General features: G+C 34.8%; 3 protein-coding genes across 3 annotated transcripts; 2 read left to right on the forward strand and 1 right to left on the reverse strand.

Moving 5' to 3' along the window:
* Positions 1-6948: 6948 nt before the first annotated feature.
* LOC115878886 lies at positions 6949-10006 on the forward strand. Its single transcript, XM_030895491.1, has 2 exons — positions 6949-7311; positions 9079-10006. The coding sequence occupies exons 1-2, from the start codon at positions 6973-6975 to the stop codon at positions 9889-9891; spliced, it is 1152 nt and encodes a 383-aa protein (XP_030751351.1). The 5' UTR covers positions 6949-6972; the 3' UTR covers positions 9892-10006.
* LOC115878885 (protein ALP1-like) lies at positions 7964-10544 on the reverse strand. Its single transcript, XM_030895489.1, has 3 exons — positions 10286-10544; positions 10003-10209; positions 7964-8845 (listed from the first exon to the last, which is right to left on the reverse strand). Exons 1-3 carry the CDS (start codon positions 10520-10522, stop codon positions 8066-8068), a joined length of 1224 nt encoding a protein of 407 aa, XP_030751349.1. The 5' UTR covers positions 10523-10544; the 3' UTR covers positions 7964-8065.
* Positions 10545-10800: 256 nt separating this feature from the next.
* On the forward strand, positions 10801-16086 carry LOC115878923. Its single transcript, XM_030895532.1, has one exon. The coding sequence runs from the start codon at positions 10801-10803 to the stop codon at positions 16084-16086; it is 5286 nt and encodes a 1761-aa protein (XP_030751392.1).
* Positions 16087-18581: the final 2495 nt, after the last annotated feature.

The raw sequence follows: 18581 nt of genomic DNA on the forward strand, positions 1-18581 counted from the left end.
GTTTCCTTAAACTATATTTTAAACTCATCGCCTCTTTGAAAGCGAAGCCAACGAATGTGTAGCTAATTAACTGGAACGTTATCAGTGTCCTTATTTCTATTTGTAATAGCATTCTCTAGTGCCGATGTACTTAGAAATTCATTCCGTTCCATTTGAACTACGTTAAAGCAAGGCCTTTTTTTATTTTTTTATCAAGTTAAACCAATCTTCTGGAACGAAAATGTTTTGGCATTTTTTACTTGCTGTTTCTATAATACCAAACTCAGAGTCGTTGGGGAGGAACGAATGCCTAGAAACTAAAAATTTCAGGTCGATCGTCTCCACAGCTATCGTCGGACCTTGGACGAGTTTAAGGAGCATAAAAGGCAATTTGATGTTTCGATTCTGACCTGTACAAAAATCGGAAAATAAAATTATATTCTTGTGGTTAGGAGCATTTTGTTTTAGATGCTTGCAGATGCACGAAGCTACTTCTTGAGAACCTCACCGCCCTCGGTTTCATCCCAAACATGCATAAAACCTGTTTTGGTATTGAAACAGTGTATTCCGAAGTTATACACATATAAATTCCTTTTATAGTAGGCGAGAGATGTGGAAAGTATTGGAAAAGGAAGTGGCTTTTGAAGGTCAAATGTGCACACGTAAAAATCATCACAGGCCTTTTGTTGATCAATCTAAAGAACACACTTCTTGCTTGCTCAGCACGCGCTAAGTCCAAATTTTTTGTAACTCAATTTCCTTTTGTTTTTCATCTTGTGTTTCAGCACGCATTTTTAGGAGCAACTCATCGCATTGGCGACACGTATCTTTGCTGGGGACTTTAAAGTGAAGATTGAATTTGGTCGAAAAAACCTTGTAATAATATTTTTTCTTTTACCGGCTGTTTATTTTCCTCAGAACATTTTTCAACATAAAGGTCGTAGGTTTTTCGGATGTTTAAATCTGGATCAAGGTATTGTCTTTTTTCGTTATCCTTCCTGCTGTAGTGACTCTGATACGACGGAAAAGATTTTATGTGCACAACAACATCAGAACCATCGTAATAAAAGAAATTGTTAAAAATATGATTTCCCAAGAAAATGCTGGAGATAGTCTAAATGGATCAGACTCGCACTCGGATAGCTCTGATAGAGCGGAGGACACCCTTAGTCTTTGGAGTGACCATCACAAATTAGTTCATAAAAACTGGAAAAATACAAGATCGGACGATATTTTTTAAATATCAGTCTATTTAAAAAGTCCCGTAAGTAGATTAAATGAAAACCCGTTAGAAATTTGGAACGACTTAAAGGTACAATTTCCAACTTTGTTTAGAGTTGCATATAAGTACCTTACCATAGTTGCAACCTCGGTCGGTACCATCGGAACGGTTGTTCTCAAAAGCGGGACAAACCCTTAATGAACAACGAAATAGATTAAAGGGAAAAAGACTGAATAAGATTTTATTTTTACAATAAAAATTGGGATTTGGATCAGTATCAGTAACCTGCGACCTACGTATATAATATACAATAACATATTTTAGTTTTTAGCTTAAAATTTTTGTATAACAGAATATTTTATTTTAGTAGGTTTGAAAATTGAAAATAAATACTTTTAGGATTTTAGCTTAGGTTTTATTTTTGATGTATTGTTTGTTGGTTGTTTTACTTTTATTATAAAGACATAATCGTTTTGAATCTAATCATTTATTCCAGCGTTTTATATTATTATGTACGATGCATCGCAAACATCGATGTTTATTCTTGGTGGACATCCCTAGATCAGGCTCAGAGTATAAAAAACGAACGAGTAGCGACAGTAAGCGTTGGAACCTTTGATGTTTGATGTTCCAATTTTTGCCGCCGGCTTTGAAGGTGATCCTGACCAATACACTGCTGAAAACGTGAACTATGTCATATACAATGTAAGAAACTTGAAGTGGACTCATAGAACACTTTATAATACATGGTTAAATGTACTTACCGATCATTGTCTTTGGGAAATGAAAACATGGATTTCTTATGTCCTGGTCTTGTTAAACAAGGGCGATACGCACAACACGTTCCTGGCATTATTAATAATAATTATTAAAAAGACAGCAAACAACAATAATATAACACGTTTAATAAATAACACGTTTCGCACTGAAGTGAAACCAAAAAAGGGTGATATTACCTTTTTATATCATGTTTTATTGCCACTATTGCCAGTTGCCTTTTCTACCTGACTAAATTCGGCCGGCTGATTGGTATCCTTGTTGATCCTGTCTATTTCGTGCATGCGCTTGTAAATTTCGGAACCAAAGTGACGCTACTCGTTGATTTGTTATACTCTGTCAGGAAAAATCGGTAGAAGTGGCATCACTGGTGCCACGCCCTAGTTGTGCCTTATTTTGTCATAAAAAGCATGAATCTTTTATAATAAAACTCTACCTATAGAAAACTAACATTTTTTTTCCAAAACAAATCAAATACTTAGAAGTATAAATAGAAACAACATTACAAAAAGAACAAATAAGGTAAAACTTTCATCCTAAAACACATTGCAGGACTAGACAAATAAAAAATACCTATACAAAATTTTGTAGGTATACAAGATGGTCCAGTCATACGAGCATATTTCAACACCCTGCGTTTTAAGAAAAGTTACATCCTGTATATTAATAAATATTTTTAAAATTTGATATAAATATCATAGCAAAATATTCAAGCGTTTTCGGTTCAAGCGGTTCCGGCGCCGCTGGCGCTGCCGTGTCGTGTAACATTGGACCACCCCTGTATATTTCAATACTTATGTATATTTTAATATTTTCGGCTGGACACACCGTCATTGAATAAGGTATAGGTTTTTCAGAATATCCTAAAGAAACTACTTGTGGGTTATCATTTGGGGGGATTTGAGTCACACAAAACACCCACTCTTTAAATCGCAGCTGCTTCTTAAGCAACTTTTTTTCAAAAAATAATTTTATTTTTATTTTCGTATATTGTATTTATTATTAAACAGTGGGCGTTTTTAATATTATAACATATTAAATTCTAACTATATTGAAAACTTAACTAAAGGAAAAGATCCCAAAAATCAAATTTCCGCAGAATTTTACCCTTGTAGTTATAGCCTGCTGGAGGAAAAATCCAGAACTGCTTTTAATAAATGCTGCCCATATCGCTTATCATGGATGCTGTACTTATTCCACGTTTTTAAAAATTCACGATGTACCGACTCACCAGCCTGTTCCGACCATAATCCTAAACGTCGCTTTTACACAAATCAAACAGTTACAATTTGTCGTTGTTGTAGATCGAGTTTTCCTTACAACATAATTTTTGGAAAAAAGGTTCTGGTGACCATGACAAAAAAACTAATTTATCATGGAAACCATGCCAACCATGGCCAACTGGTATTTGCGTTCTTTCACAGCTTGCTAAATTATTAAAATAAATAATATATTATTAAAATAGTCTTAAAAACCACGTTTTTGTTAGGCGTTAGATATTACTGAATAAACAAATTTAAATTGGCGGTATTTTGATAAAAACCACAATTACCTTAAAAGAATTATTTGAATTTGGTACTAGTTTGTTGCAAATAATAATTTAATAGGTTTTTATTACCTTGTAAACAATTATCTTTTAGATGATAGTCACCAAATTTCAATTTATGGATTTTACTAACATTGTATTATAAACAAGTGGTTTAAGAAGCAGCTGCGATATAGAGTGGGCGTTTTTTGTGGCTGGGATCCCACCAAATGATAACCCAAAATCGATTTTTTAGGACATCCGGAAAAACCTATACCTTATTCAATGACGGTGTGTGGATTTAACCTTTTTTATAATATTTGCACCATCCTTTTTTAAAAAGTTTGCAAATTCTTAGCAAGATTCGGTAAAATTATGCTTTACCATTAATTCGGCTTCTAATGTTTTTAAGTCCAGTCTGTTTCTCTCTTTTCTCCATGCCAAACTCACTGAATTAAAAATTCGTTCGCTCATGGCATTTGAATGTGGAAGGGAGAAAACGAAGGCAAACAAATTTTTAAAAAATTGGGGACATTCTTTTTTTTGAAGTAGGCTACCCATTGCTGATCTGCCGTTAGCTCATCAAAATTTCCTGAACAAAAATTTCCCTAAAATCTAGTAAGGTAACATATTCTTCAAAAAGTAAAATACACCATTCTTTTTGACGGTCCCATAAATTCTCCAGATGCTTACATAACACTTTATTATTTTGAACTACAATTTCAAGACATTATAATGCTCTTCTGCATCTTCTATTGTTGGAGCAAAAAGAATATTCCTAAACATTTCGATTACTGGTCTCCTGTCCTCCTTTTTCACGTTATGGTCGGTTTGCCATACCCATCTCCATTACGCTTGACAAAGATGGAATGTACACAAGAGTAGCACGGAGTTTGGAAATACGGCTGATAGCATTGCGCTGGGATTGTCATAAGAAAAAAAAATAAAAAAAAAGAAAATAGAGATAAAAGATAAATAATAAGAAGATAATAAGGTAAGAAGAAAATATAAAAATATTTACGGATTCAAAAAGCTATAAAAGGGGTGACTTACTAAAAAGAGAGGCGTCAAAATATCAAAACCTTTTTTTCTCATATGACAACAGAAAAACTATAATTTATATTATAGCTGTGTTAAATTAAATAAAACTATGTTACGGTGAGATAAATCAAAAGATAAAGAAAAGAGACAGCAACAAACTAATAGTTATTATTTAATTATTTAGCTTTTACTCCTCAAACAGGTCAATGCCCAAGTCAGTAGCTTCTACGGAGAGTAGTGGGGGGTTATAACTAAATGTGTCTAAATTTAATATAAATAAGCGCCACCCACTTTCTGGACCCTAAGAGTAAAAGTGATGTTTTGAAAGAAAGTGGGAAACAAGATACTAAATAAAACAATAGAAATCACTTAACTCATTTAATTAAGAAGGTTCAGCAATCACGATAAAAGGTATAATTCTAAATACTGTATGTATGGCTCAAAACAGGAAAATTAGTTGTCAAAATCTTATACTCAAATAAACCTAGTTAATGAAAAGTCAGTTACAAAACGATACACCTTAAAAAGTATCAGCAGTACACAAGTGGTAACTTGAACGATAGTGTCTAAACTTAATACGGTTATATCGATATCATAAATCTCAAAATAGTTATATATCAAACGCTATAAATTACTGAAACGGAGATACGTACTCGCGATACTTACTAGTAAGTTCACAGATCGAGCCGCAAGTAAAAAGTCTAAAGAAGTTAAACTACAACTATCTTAAATACGGAAAAATAATTAAACTCAATAAACGATTAATACAACAGTTCGACTGTAGTAATCAAAACAGTAAAATTAAATGAAATGGTTACTTATCAGGACATTCCGGAATCTCGGTGGTCGGTGACTCAGATGGTTGCTGACTTTTGACTGCTTATGGAAACGGCGGACGGTGAGCTGGCTTCAATACCCCATAGTGGTCGGTCTGGTCGGTCTCAGAAAGTCTTCTGGATCAAATGAGCTAGGTGATGAGGTGATGGTTAGCTCAGAACCACATGGTGAAGGAACTGGATACTGGCTGGCAGAATAATGACGAAAGGAAACGGCAGCATACCAAATAACATGGTTACGTGTTATAATGTTACAAAATGGTCAAAACCAAAATCCAAAATGAATATAGGAATAAATAGGACTTAAATTAAATTAAATTAAATCCAAATAAATGCAAGTTAAATGGCCTGAAAAAGAAGTTCAAAATTACCTTCAAGAAAAACTACAAAATGGCGTAAAACATACCTGAGATGTCATGTGGCCATTCATTAACTCTTTTCTTCAAATTCTTACTTTTAAAATAATTGGGAAAATCGGAAAAACTCCACTTGAATAGTGCAAAACGGCAAAACTATTCACCAATAAATTATTTAACCGAATTTGCTAGAACTTATATCAGTACAAGGCTTGATCTCAAAAGCGTGTCTGCACACAAAGACGGATCGTTCTAGAAGAAAGAATCATGGATGAACACCGGACAAAAAGGCAGTACAAAAAACACAGCCAATCAATGTTGCCAATAAACCAAATAACATATTCCCTAAGAGCAAAACATGAAATACGTAAAATATAAAAAATCAATAAATCGAAAGTATTCAAAGTAAACGGAAATCGAAGAATGAAATCGAAAGTACTACAGAAAATAATATTACGCAACCAATATACAATGTAAACAATCAAAAAGTCACCATCATATATAAATGTCATATGAGAGGTCGAAAGTAAGAGTGGGATAAAATTTTGTTCAAAGCAAAAGTGGGTTTAAATTTTCTCTAAGATCAAAAATAGTGGTCGGATTTAAAAATACGTGGCAACGTTGGAACAGTTGACGCGCGCACTATATTCCTACGCGATATGAATCGACACCAGCCGCCGAGCTAAGCGTCCATGTTGAATGTACAAGTTCCTCAATTAGTAAATACAGTCCATATTTAGAAAGTTAGTTTTATTCATTATCATTAGTCAACAAGAGAAAATACCGGTGAAGTTCGTCACCAAACAAATAGCATCTCTCTATTTGTGTAAGTAGTTGGTTTCATAAAAAATCGCAGACTAGTGTTATAGATATTTATTATATTAGACATATTTTGAAATTTAGACCAGTAAAAAATAATAAATAGAAATTCAAGATTATTAAGTGCGTACCTATAGTTAGTGGGGATTGTAGACATTTTAATTTGTAAAAAAGAAACTTTCGAGCAGTATCGTTAAAGGCTCGTTTTCACGATGATAGATTATGCGATAGTTGCTGTCATGAGAGACACTATCGCATAAACTATCACCATGTAAATACCCCGATAGTTACTATCATGCTGTCGCGACAGTGCTCTCGGACTATCTCGCTTGATGAGATAGTTGCAAGTACTTTCGTGATAAGTTGTTGTTTTTTGGAAGAGGTGCACAATTTTGTGTATTAAAATTCGGTAAAAAAATGAGCAGCCAGCGATTTGACACGATAAAATTTTTGGAAGAATATGAAAGGTTTCCATGTTTATGGAAAAAAAGTTCCCCCGATTTCAAAAACAGAGTCAAGAGGGATCATGCAGAAGAACTTCTGCTACCCATATCAGGACTCTCTACAATAAAAGAACTCAGGCAGAAAATAAGGAGCATTAGATGCACGTATAATCAAGAAGTTGCTAAAATAAGGAAATCCATGGGAACTGGATCGGGCACCGATACTGTGTATAAACCAAAACTCTCATGGTTTCACGTAGCTGACAGTTTTTTGAGACAAAATTTGGGAGAAAATGAGTCACAATCTAATTTGGTAAGTTTTGTTTAATTTTCAGCTTTATTTCATACAGGTTGATCAAGTAAATGGATCATAGTTTTGAATTGTTGGATTTTTTCGAATGTTGCTAACTAAAATACTGCTATACCGGGTATCCCTTATTAATAGTGGCTCACCCTTATAACTTTTATGTTTTACTTATTATAGCCCTTTAATGTCTGATACCATATATCAGACATTAAAAGGTTATAATAGGTAAAAAATAAAAGTTATAAGGGTGAGCTACTTTCAAGGGACACGCTACAGTATGTCCGGCGATGGTAGACAAACGGACCAAACATTTTATTTTCCGAGGAAACGATATTCTTTATAAAAAGTTTTGCTTTCCAAAAAAATACGATTATCGATAAAATAAAAAAATATACGCAGGGTGTCCCAAAAGTTAAAATTTCAATTTTTTTTACAAGAATAAAATACCCTTATTTTAAAGAATGTCTTTTCCTTGAAAATTTAAATTTTTGCTCCGTTTGCCCTCTTGTCTACCCTATTACCGGACATACTGTATGTTAGATTTTGAGAGATAAACCACCTAGGAATTATTATTTGCACAAGCTGGTGGGAATTATTAGGATTTTTTTAAGGAATTATAAGAATTATGAGGACTTTTAAGATATTGAACACCCTTAGCTGATCAAATTATATTACTTATATATTTTTTGACATATCCTAAATTATAAAATATTAGAAGAAATTTATGATAATTCATTATTTGGATGAATCTTCGCAATTACTACTCTATCATTTTGTATTGCCAATCGAGTGCTCCTGGCCCTGTAAAATAGTTAGTTAAGTCTTCTCTTTTTTGTCGAGCTTCTGGCAAATAATTTCGCTGCAAAGCTGCTCTTACATCAGCCAGACCATTTTGTCTAGGAACATTGCGCCAATTTCCAGGAATTATTCGCCCTGTCACGTGATCTTCAATATCAGCTGTTACTGTTACTTCATTTCCCACTTTTCTTATCCAGTTGTGCAAGGCACATGTAGCTTTTATTAATTTTACTACTGTGGTAGGAGCAAGTAATATTGGAGATCTGAATATACGAAAACGCGAAGACATTATGCCAAACGCATTTTCTACTACACGTCTGGCTCTACATTGTCTATAATTAAATACTTTCTGGGCAATACTTAATTGATTTCGTCGAGGATAGGGTTTCATCAAATATGGCTTAAGTGGAAATGCTTCGTCTCCTAATATAACGGAACCGTCTGGTTGGTTCAATATGTTTCTTTCAAGCGCTTGATGAAGAGAGGATTTAGCAAATATTGAACCATCGGAAATGCTGCCATAACTCCCAATATCAATAAAAATAAAATTATAATTATGATCCACCAGGGCCAGTAGTACAATACTAAAGGTTCTTTTGTAGTTAAAGTACTGAGAACCGGAATTAGGAGGGCACTGAATTAAAACATGTTTTCCATCAATTGCTCCTATGCACTGCGGAAAATTCCAACAAGTTTCAAACCCATTTATAATTTTTTTCCAGTCGTTTTCAGTTTTTGGTATCTGAAAATGAAAACACATTTATTAAAGCAATTAAAATCATTCTTTTATATTATTTTATTATATTATTTCTTAAAAAAATAGTGTATATACAACAGGGCTGCGAATCTTATATTATTTGCTTCGCCCACTTCTAGCGGCTCGGCCGTGAATTCTGGGCTCAGCTATAATAAAAAATTCTCAGCCTATAAGGTAATGTACTATTATTATATTATTTATCTTGCTTTTTGTTGTAGATGTTGCCAGAACAAATTTCAGAAGAAATCCAGGGAAATGCACCCTCAATAGTAAATGAAGACTCGACACAAGAGACATGGGAGTGTGAAAAAAACCCTTTTACAAATTCAAGAGAGGCACAATCATGTTTTAAAAAGCTTAATGCACAGCCGATAACGCCAAATCAATCTTCACAAGAGCCTAGTAGAGATTATGAAGAAACCCCCTCTGTTAATTCGGCGAGAAAAACAAAGACTCGGAAAAGACTCGCGAACAATGGAAAAAGTAAGGAGGATGAATCGTTGGACCAGGCTGTTAAAGCTTTAAAAGAAGTAGCATCTGTTGCCTCCAATGAATTTGATGCATTCGGACAACATGTTTCTTCCCAACTTAAGTGCCTTCCATTACAAGAAGCACTACTACTTCAGGAGGATATCCAGAAATCTATAACAACTGTTCGCCTGCGTTGTTTAAGAAATCAAAATGTAATCAACACTTCATTCGACAAGGAAACACGGACCACTACTTCTTCATCAGAAATGTATCGACAAGACGATACATCAGAACTATCAAGTTATTCAGGGGAAAATAAACGATATCATTATCAGCAGGTTCCAAATGAAGTGCAAAATCAAAATGGCAATAATCCTTTATTTTCCCATGAAGCACAGGAGACTATTTGCTCAGAAAGTTATTTACAAGGCAATACAGACTCCTCAACTTCTTCAGGGGTAAATGAACAATATCAATTTCGGCATCAGGGTCAGATGCAATTAACAAATTATTTCAAGAATTGGGCGGAAAGTGATGACGCCGGTGTTGATTTCAATTAAAATAGATACTTACTTAAAACTTAGAATATTCTGTTGATTTTGTTTGAACATTTTTTGTATTTTTTTTTGTTTGAGATTGGAATTTTGTAAATAAAGTTACTGTTTACCTACCATAACATATTCTTTTAATACTTCGTATATGGCATCAAAAACATATGGTAAAAACTGGCTTATAGTACACTTTGGCACTCGATAAAGGTATTGCAATGATCCCAATGAGTCGCCAGTGGCAAGGTATCGACAAGCTATTTGAAGTTTTAGTTTTGCTGATATAGGTTCTCGCATAACAGTATAATTCTTTTCTATCTTGCTACAAACCTATAAATAAATAAATTTATCTGTACCTAGTGAATAATATAACTTTTGATTATTTTGGAATTAGGCCTATACTTACTTTATTTAGTAACGTATTAAACATTTCCTCATTCATGCGTAAAAAGTTTAAGAAACTTTTCGGATCTTCTACAGCAAGTTCGTTCAGAAGTCTTTCAGAAGCACCAAGTGTAATTCTTCTTGCTATCCATTTTCTCACCCATATCTTCTTCGTTTTCCTTTTTTTTCTACGTTGAATTTTATTAATTATTTCACCAATAACAGCTGCTACTGCACAAATTTTTGCCCTGTCGGCCATTTTGCTATATACGATCCCGATATTTTTTAAAATACATGTAAACACCTCACTTTCATGATGGAACAATCGAGGTGACTATCATGAGAGTACTATCATGATAGTACTATCACCGTCAAAACGAGGCTTAATAGAAAAACATTATCCTTTGTCGGCAACTTTCGATGGTACGTCACAACCATCGACGTTCTAATTTATAGAATAAAACATTTTAGTCATCGAGTTTCTAATAGATAGATAGTTTTTTAGATAGTTCTATATTGAGACGTAAGCGTGTTAAGATGAGTCAAAGCTCGGAAGATAGAAATTCGGAACTAGCAAAATTAGTCGTTAGGCGGAATAGAATAAAAGAAACCTTAAATCGGTTTGCAGAATTCGTAGACACGTTTAATTTGAGCCAAATAAAGGAGCTTCAAGTCCGTACCGAAAAAATAGAGCCACTGTTGGACCGATTTGAAGAAATTCAAATAGAAATAGAAATTCTTGACTCTGAAGCAGATGGCAACTTGGAGTATGAAAGCTTCGAATCACAATTCTATTCGTTGTTGGCTACGGCCAAGGGGCACATTTCGCAATATCAATTAAAGGCAGAGCACAATCAGAGTTTAACTAATCCGTCATTAATTCAAAATAGTCAGGGTAGTAGTGGGATAGATAACAACTCGTTCATAGTGGGCGGGGCTAAGCTGCCGAGCTTAGGTTTACCTAAATTTAGGGGTGATTTTGAGAAGTGGTTGCAGTTTTTTGAGGGTTTTCAGACGCTAGTTCACAATAATCCATGTTTGGATAACATACAAAAATTTTATTACTTATTGGATTGCCTGGAAGGCGAGGCCAGAAAAATTTTGGATTGTCTGGAAATAACAAATGACAACTACGAAGTAGCTTTAGACTTATTGAAAAAACGATTTCAAAATAAACCTGTAATTATTAAGAACCATATTAAAGCCCTGGTGGATATGCCGATTGTAAGTAGGGAATCTTCCCAGTTACTAAGAAATTTAAGTGATTCTATTGAAAAGCACATTCGGGCCCTGAAAACATTAGGAGAACCGGTAGACACATGGGATAGATTGCTTATTTTTCTAATGAGCAAGAAATTAGATATAGAAACAAAAAAGGAATGGGAACAAAAAAGCATATCAGATTTTAAAGGTGTTCCACAACTATCTAATTTTATTAATTTTTTAAACAATAAATGTCATATTTTAGAAACTGTTGAGAGTAATACAAAGGGGACTATTAAACAAGGTTATAGCGGTAGTCAAAATTCTCGTGGGGCTTACGCGGCAGTAGGAGGATCCAATGTAAAGTGCGAGTTTTGCAAGGGATCACACTTTGTATACTTTTGTCAAAAATTGTTAGCACTTTCGGTTTCGGAGAGACTCAGGGAAATTAAAAAACTTAAACTCTGTTTCAATTGTTTACGATCTAGTCATACAGCGAGCGAATGTCGGGCAAGTGGTTGTAAAAGGTGTCGGGGTCGGCATAATAGCTTATTACATCTAGAAAAGCAAATAAATCAAAATTTTGGGAACGGACGGTTAGTGAATAAAGATATAGAGTCAGGGAGAAAAAACAAACCGGAAGAAGCGGACACGGTACATGCGTGTGTAGACGGGGTGGAAGCAACAGAGGAGCAGTTCGTAGCTGCAACTTCTTACAGTAATCCAAAAGAGGCTAGTCAAACTATTTTGTCTACTGCGCTTATTTACATAAAAGATAATAAAGATAACTATGTAAAGTGCAGAGCGTTGTTAGACAGTGGCTCTCAAATGAATTTTATTTCTAGTGAGTTGGTAAGAAAACTAAAATTAAAGACAAATACAATAGATATACCTATTTCAGGAGTTAATCAAATGCTTACCAAAATCGACAGTCAAACAGAATCTATTATCAAATCATGTTATAATAACTTTACAGCAACTCTGTCTTTTCTGGTTCTAAAAAATATCACATATAATATTCCGGTACAATCTTTTGAGGCGTCAGCTATAAATATACCGTCTAATTTAAAATTAGCGGACCCAGAGTTTAACATGTCGGCAAAAATAGATGTTTTAATAGGGGCTGACTTATTTTTTAACTTACTCTGTGTAGGGCAAATTAGGTTAGGTATGGGGAAACCGCTGTTACAAAAAAGCGTTTTCGGTTGGATCATATCAGGACGTTTAGTTCATGATAAATCAAGCACAGCTGCTCAGTCGTTTCATTTGTTAGCCTCTCAAGATGTACAAGAACAATTGGAGAAATTTTGGCATATCGAGGAAGTAGCCACAGCATCGCATTATTCAAAAGAGGAATCAGATTGCGAGCAACACTTTGTAGATAGAGTCACTCGGGACTGTTCTGGTAGATTTTGTGTAACTTTGCCGCTGAAAGATAATAGCAGCAAGTTAGGTAATTCTGTAGAAAATGCTAAAAGTAGATTTTACTCTTTAGAGAAGAAGTTTGCGAAAAATGCAGTCCTCAAAGAAGAATATTCAGCATTTATTCAAGAATATATCGATTTGGGACACATGAGTAAAATTGAGATTCAGAATGATTCTCTAAATAATATATGCTATTTACCACATCACGGTGTCATAAATGAAGGTAGTACTACTACAAAGCTACGTGTGGTGTTTGATGCTAGTTCAAAAACCTCTAGCAATTTTTCATTAAATGATGTATTGATGGTTGGGCCATGTATTCAAGATGATCTGTTTGATATCTTGATTAGATTTCGACAACATAGTGTAGTATTGACAGCAGATATTACAAAAATGTACCGACAGGTGAATGTTGATGTTCAGCAGCGTGACTTACAAAGAATATTGTGGCGCGCGGATTCTGATTCAGAGCTTGAACATTATAGACTAAATACATTAACGTATGGTACTGCACCTGCGGCCTTTTTAGCGACTAGATGCCTCGTGCAGATTGCCTTAGATATTGAAGATAGATTACCAGAGATAAGCAAGATAATAAGAAAACAGTTTTATGTAGATGACTTAATCTTAAGTGTAGAGTCAGTTGAAAAGGCTATAGAGATAGCAAAATGCATTTATGAAGAACTTAGTAAATACGGGTTTCCATTACGAAAATGGTCTTCCAACTATAGAGAAGTACTGGATGGTCTTCCCTTTGAAAAAGCAGATAATATGGGGTATATTATAGCAGACAATGAATGCAATAAAACATTGGGAATATTTTGGAGAGCAAATTCTGATGCGTTGCAATATGTAGTGGAGAAACGATTTATGAATTATGCTGATGTAACAAAGCGTGTGATATTGTCGATAACATCACAAATATTTGATCCGTTAGGCTTACTGAGTCCTGTCATCATAAGAACAAAGATTTTGCTACAAAGACTTTGGCAGTTGAAATTAGCTTGGGACGAAACAATTCCGATAGATTTGGCTACAACATGGAATGAATTTTATAAGCAATTTGCATGTCTTAATGAAATCAGGATTCCCAGGCAAATTGCAATATTAGATGCTGTTAGATTTGAGATTCATGGGTTTTCTGATGCCAGTGAGCAAGCTTATGGTGCCTGTTTGTATCTTCGTTCCATTAATGCAGCTGGTAACATTCTAGTACGTCTGATTTGTGCCAAGTCTCGTGTAGCTCCGATAAAGCAGATTAGTTTACCGCGTTTGGAACTATGCGGAGCTGTGATATTAGCTCGTTTAACAAAAAAGGTTATTGCTGCGTTAGATATAAGTCCTGATGATATATATTTGTGGACAGACTCTACAATTGTGCTGGGGTGGATTGCGGAACAGCCAAGTAGGTGGAAGGTTTTCGTGGCTAATAGAGTCGCAGAGATACAAGAACTCACTACAGGTTATTATTGGAAACACGTTGAATCTGCCGACAATCCAGCTGACATCATATCGAGAGGCACACAACCTATATTGCTTAAAAACTTAGATTTGTGGTGGTTAGGACCTCCATGGCTTAGAGATAATCTAGACAAATGGCCAAAAACTGAGCATAATATGTATACAAGTTCTATTCCTGAACAACGAAATGTTAAGTTTACTTTTACCAGCGTACTTATCGATTCTGAAATTTTTACACGGTATTCTTCATTATATAAATTAGTTCGGATTGTAGCATTATGCTTTAGATTTAGTAAAAACTCCAGGTGTACGGTAGGTAACAGGAATTTTGGTGACATATCAAATACAGAATTTGACGAAGCATTGTTAGCTTTGATAAAGGTTATGCAAGCCCAAGAGTTCAAAGACGAAATACTAGCTATACATAGATCTAACGATTTACCAAAACAAAGTACGCTTAGGTCACTTGATCCCTTTATCGATGCAGCGGGTATTTTGCGCGTGGGTGGGAGACTTCGCAATTCCAACGAAACGTACGATGTCAAATTTCCCATACTTTTACCTCAAAGACATCCATTGACTAGACTGATAGTATTAGATCAGCATCACAAACAATTACACGCAGGGCCACAACTAATTTTAGCCTCTTTACGACAGCGTTACTGGCCGATAAACGGAAGACGTGTGGTTCGAAGTATGTTAGCGAGATGCGTAACCTGCTTTCGAGTCAAGCCTGGCAGTATTAAGCAAAAAATGGCTGATCTGCCAGAAGACCGAGTAAGGTCTAGTAGACCTTTTCTAGTTTCAGGCGTCGATTTTGCAGGTCCGTTCAATCTAAAAGACGGTAAACTACGAAATCGCGCTATTATAAAGAGTTATATGTGCTTATTCGTATGCTTGTCGACCAAGGCAGTGCATATAGAGCTCGCAGGCGATTTAAGCAGTAGTTCATTTTTAAATTGTCTAAAAAGGTTTGTGTCAAGACGAGGTATATGTACTCGAATGTATTCCGACAATGCAACTAATTTTGTTGGGGCGAATAACGAGCTGAAAAAAGTAGAAAACTTTTTAAAATCCGTGGGACAAGATAAAGAATTTTATAAATTTTGTCAGCAATCCCACATTGACTGGCGGTATATTCCTCCTCGATCACCTCATCACGGAGGTCTCTGGGAATCCGCTATTAAATCAGCAAAACATCATATAGCGCGGGTTATAGGTAATACAATTTTAACTTTTGAAGACATGAGCACCGTGCTTACACAGATAGAGGCGGTTCTAAATTCCCGACCCCTAACCCCTCTATCCTCTAATCCAAATGACTTCCTTGCTCTTACGCCTGGTCATTTCCTCATCGGAGACGCATTAAACGCACTCCCACAACGATGTGTGAAAGAAGAGTTGTCAAATCGTCTAGATCAATACCATTTGATTCAAAAGATGTACCAGCAGTTTTGGTCGAGGTGGTCATCAGAGTATCTGGCGGTTCTACAGCAACGTATGAAGTGGAAGAAGTCCTGTCAGAACTTGGAAGTGGGCACTATGGTCATTCTGAGGGAAGAAAACGCCGCACCGCTGAATTGGAAGCTTGGATGGATCGTCGAGCTTCACCCAGGACAGGATGGATTAGTGCGAGTTGTTAGTGTGCGTACTAGTGCCGGAGTGATAAAGAGGTCGGTACAAAAGTTATGCGCTCTTCCAATCGAGGTCGACCCTTCTAAAACCATCTCATAGGCTTAGTGCGAACCAACAGAGGCTTAATTAATTATCTTATCATTGTTAGCCTCAATTTAGATATATATTTTTTATACAATATTTAAGATGTTTACATATCTAGTGTTAATTGATATGTTGTTTGTAAAACCATTAGTTGTAGTAGTTTATGTTTTGAAAGTTAATCTTTCAAGGCCGGCGGTTATGGTCGGATTAAAAAATACGTGGCAACAGTGGCAACGTTGGAACAGTTGACGCGCGCACGATATTCCTACGCGATACGAATCGACACCAGCCGCTGAGCCAAGCGTCCATGTTGAATGTACAAGTTCCTCAATTAGTAAATACAGTCCATATTTAGAAAGTTAGTTTTATTCATTATCATTAGTCAACAAGAGAAAATACCGGTGAAGTTCGTCACCAAACAAAATCCTTGAATTTAATAGCTGTTATTAAGGAGTTTCACTTCAAATATGCACGCATAGTGCACACCCTGTTTTCTTTTTAATATTCACCGTTACTTAAGTTATTTATTATCCCGTATAATTTATGAACAATAAAAATCGTCAAGTGGATCGAGACCAAAAACTTGAAAGATGATAGCGATCAATGACATTTACTATATGTATAATTTTATGTTTACAATAATAGCGATTTTCATTGTCAGTGAAATTCCAGCAAATTTTTATTTATTAAATTTTTATACTTGTCCGCATGTCCGCGTTCTTTACTGACGATTACACGAAAGTGAATTTTATTAAAATAGCTAAAGAGCTAATTTTGCTCCGGTGCAGAATATTAAAAGTTTTCAAACTGGGCCACGAAACACTTAGCCTTAATGTATTTTTTATCTTACTAAGCCTTTCCTTGACTTTTTGGTGTTTTTCATAAATTAATTAGCTACATTCCAAACTTCAATAAAATGCATTTTAAACAATTTTAAATGTTTTAACTTCTCTACTACTTATTCCCATTTACATTAATGAAATAAGTCTACGTAGTTGAAATTATTTTTAAATCTTAATATAATAATATCTCCCGTATATAGCGTTCAACGCCTTGGGAGTAGCAAGGTAGAGCTTGCCCTACTAGTGCCGTTCGGTATACAAGGAAGGTAATGTGGCTAGCACTACGCTTCAACCGCCTATTATTACCTCGGGATTGTGAATCCTAAGTACTCATTTAAGGCTGAGTCGACCTAGGTACTCAAACTATTTTTATTTTAATAAAAATAGTAGGCTGATGCAATGCCGGGTGTGGGAATCGAACCCACTACCTTGAGATTGGTAGACGAGAGCCTGTACCTCTACGCCACCGGGCACCTTTAAATTTAAATCTTAAATTCATTTAAATTCTTTAAATTTGAAATAATGCAAATATAAAAAATATATTAAGAATATAAATTAATGTAATTCGCAAAAATGTTGTCATGGTTAAGCTATAGATAATGTATGAAACTAAATGAAACGCTGTTTTAACATATTACTCAAAGTTATGTATACAGGGTATCCCAGGGTGAGCCAGCGTGCATTAGAAGTTTCTAGAGAACTACAATATCTAGATCAGAGATTTTTTGCACATCACTGTTTCACAACGAGAGATTGATTATTATAAGAATATTACACAGGGTGGTCCGAACTGTATTCCGGAAACTTCGGCAACATATTCTGTAGATAAAAATAAGTAAAAAAGTGCGTATAAATGTATGTCCTAAAATGCTTAGTTTCGGAGATACAGGGTGTAGAAGTTTCATTTTTATTTCGATTTTTTCCAACCATACGCATATGTTTTAACTGGTTTGAAGAGTAATAACTTTTCGTCCGTACCTGTATAAAACTACTGAGTAAAAAAATATACATTTACGACGTTTTTTTACGGGAAAAAGGTCTCTTGGTAAAAACCGTTACGAGTAATGGTTTTCGAGATATTTGGAATAGAAATTATCAATACCTGTCATCACTGATATAAATTAAAGATGTTGAACCCTGTCTACAGGGTGGTCCAAACTGTATTCCAGAAACTTTGCCAGCATATTCTGCATATAAAAATAAGTAAAAAAGTTCGTGTAAATGTATGTCCTAAAATGCCTAGTTTCGGAGATACAGAGTGTAAAAGTTACAATTTTATTTCGATTTTTTCCAAATAATTTTTGAAGTAACGTAAATATTTGGATGAAAATTGGTGTCTGGGAGTTTTTTGACACGACAAATTTGATTTTTATGTCAATATGACTCTACTTGTAGAGAGCGCCACCTACATATTTTTAACTGTTTTGAAGAGTAATAACTTTTCGTCCGTACCTGTATAAAACAACTGAGTAAAAAAATATGCATTTACAATATTTTATACGTAAAAGATATCTCTTAGTAAAAATCGCTACGAGTAATGGTTCTCGAAATATTTGGAATCGAAATTATCAAAACCTGTCATTTTTGTCATAAATTACGCATGTTGACTAAATAGTTATTAGGCTGAAATCATAAATTTAAAATGTTTTTGTGCTAAAAGTTCTTTAT

The sequence above is a fragment of the Sitophilus oryzae genome, unplaced genomic scaffold (assembly GCF_002938485.1).
Source record: "Sitophilus oryzae breed Bouriz unplaced genomic scaffold, Soryzae_2.0 scaffold_1536_pilon_pilon, whole genome shotgun sequence".
NCBI classification, from domain to species: Eukaryota; Metazoa; Arthropoda; class Insecta; order Coleoptera; family Curculionidae; genus Sitophilus; species Sitophilus oryzae.

Excerpts from the sequence above, each read along its gene's own strand:
- LOC115878886 (XM_030895491.1), top strand. The coding sequence starts at position 6,973 with ATGAGCAGCCAGCGATTTGACACGATAAAATTTTTGGAAGAATATGAA. Across the intron at positions 7,312-9,078 it reads ATGAGTCACAATCTAATTTG|ATGTTGCCAGAACAAATTTC; the intron begins GTAAGTTTTGTT and ends TTTTTGTTGTAG.
- LOC115878885 (XM_030895489.1), bottom strand. The coding sequence starts at position 10,522 with ATGGCCGACAGGGCAAAAATTTGTGCAGTAGCAGCTGTTATTGGTGAA. Across the intron at positions 10,210-10,285 it reads TTAATACGTTACTAAATAAA|GTTTGTAGCAAGATAGAAAA; the intron begins GTAAGTATAGGC and ends ATTTATTTATAG. Across the intron at positions 8,846-10,002 it reads TATTAAAAGAATATGTTATG|ATACCAAAAACTGAAAACGA; the intron begins GTAGGTAAACAG and ends TTTCATTTTCAG.
- LOC115878923 (XM_030895532.1), top strand. The coding sequence starts at position 10,801 with ATGAGTCAAAGCTCGGAAGATAGAAATTCGGAACTAGCAAAATTAGTC.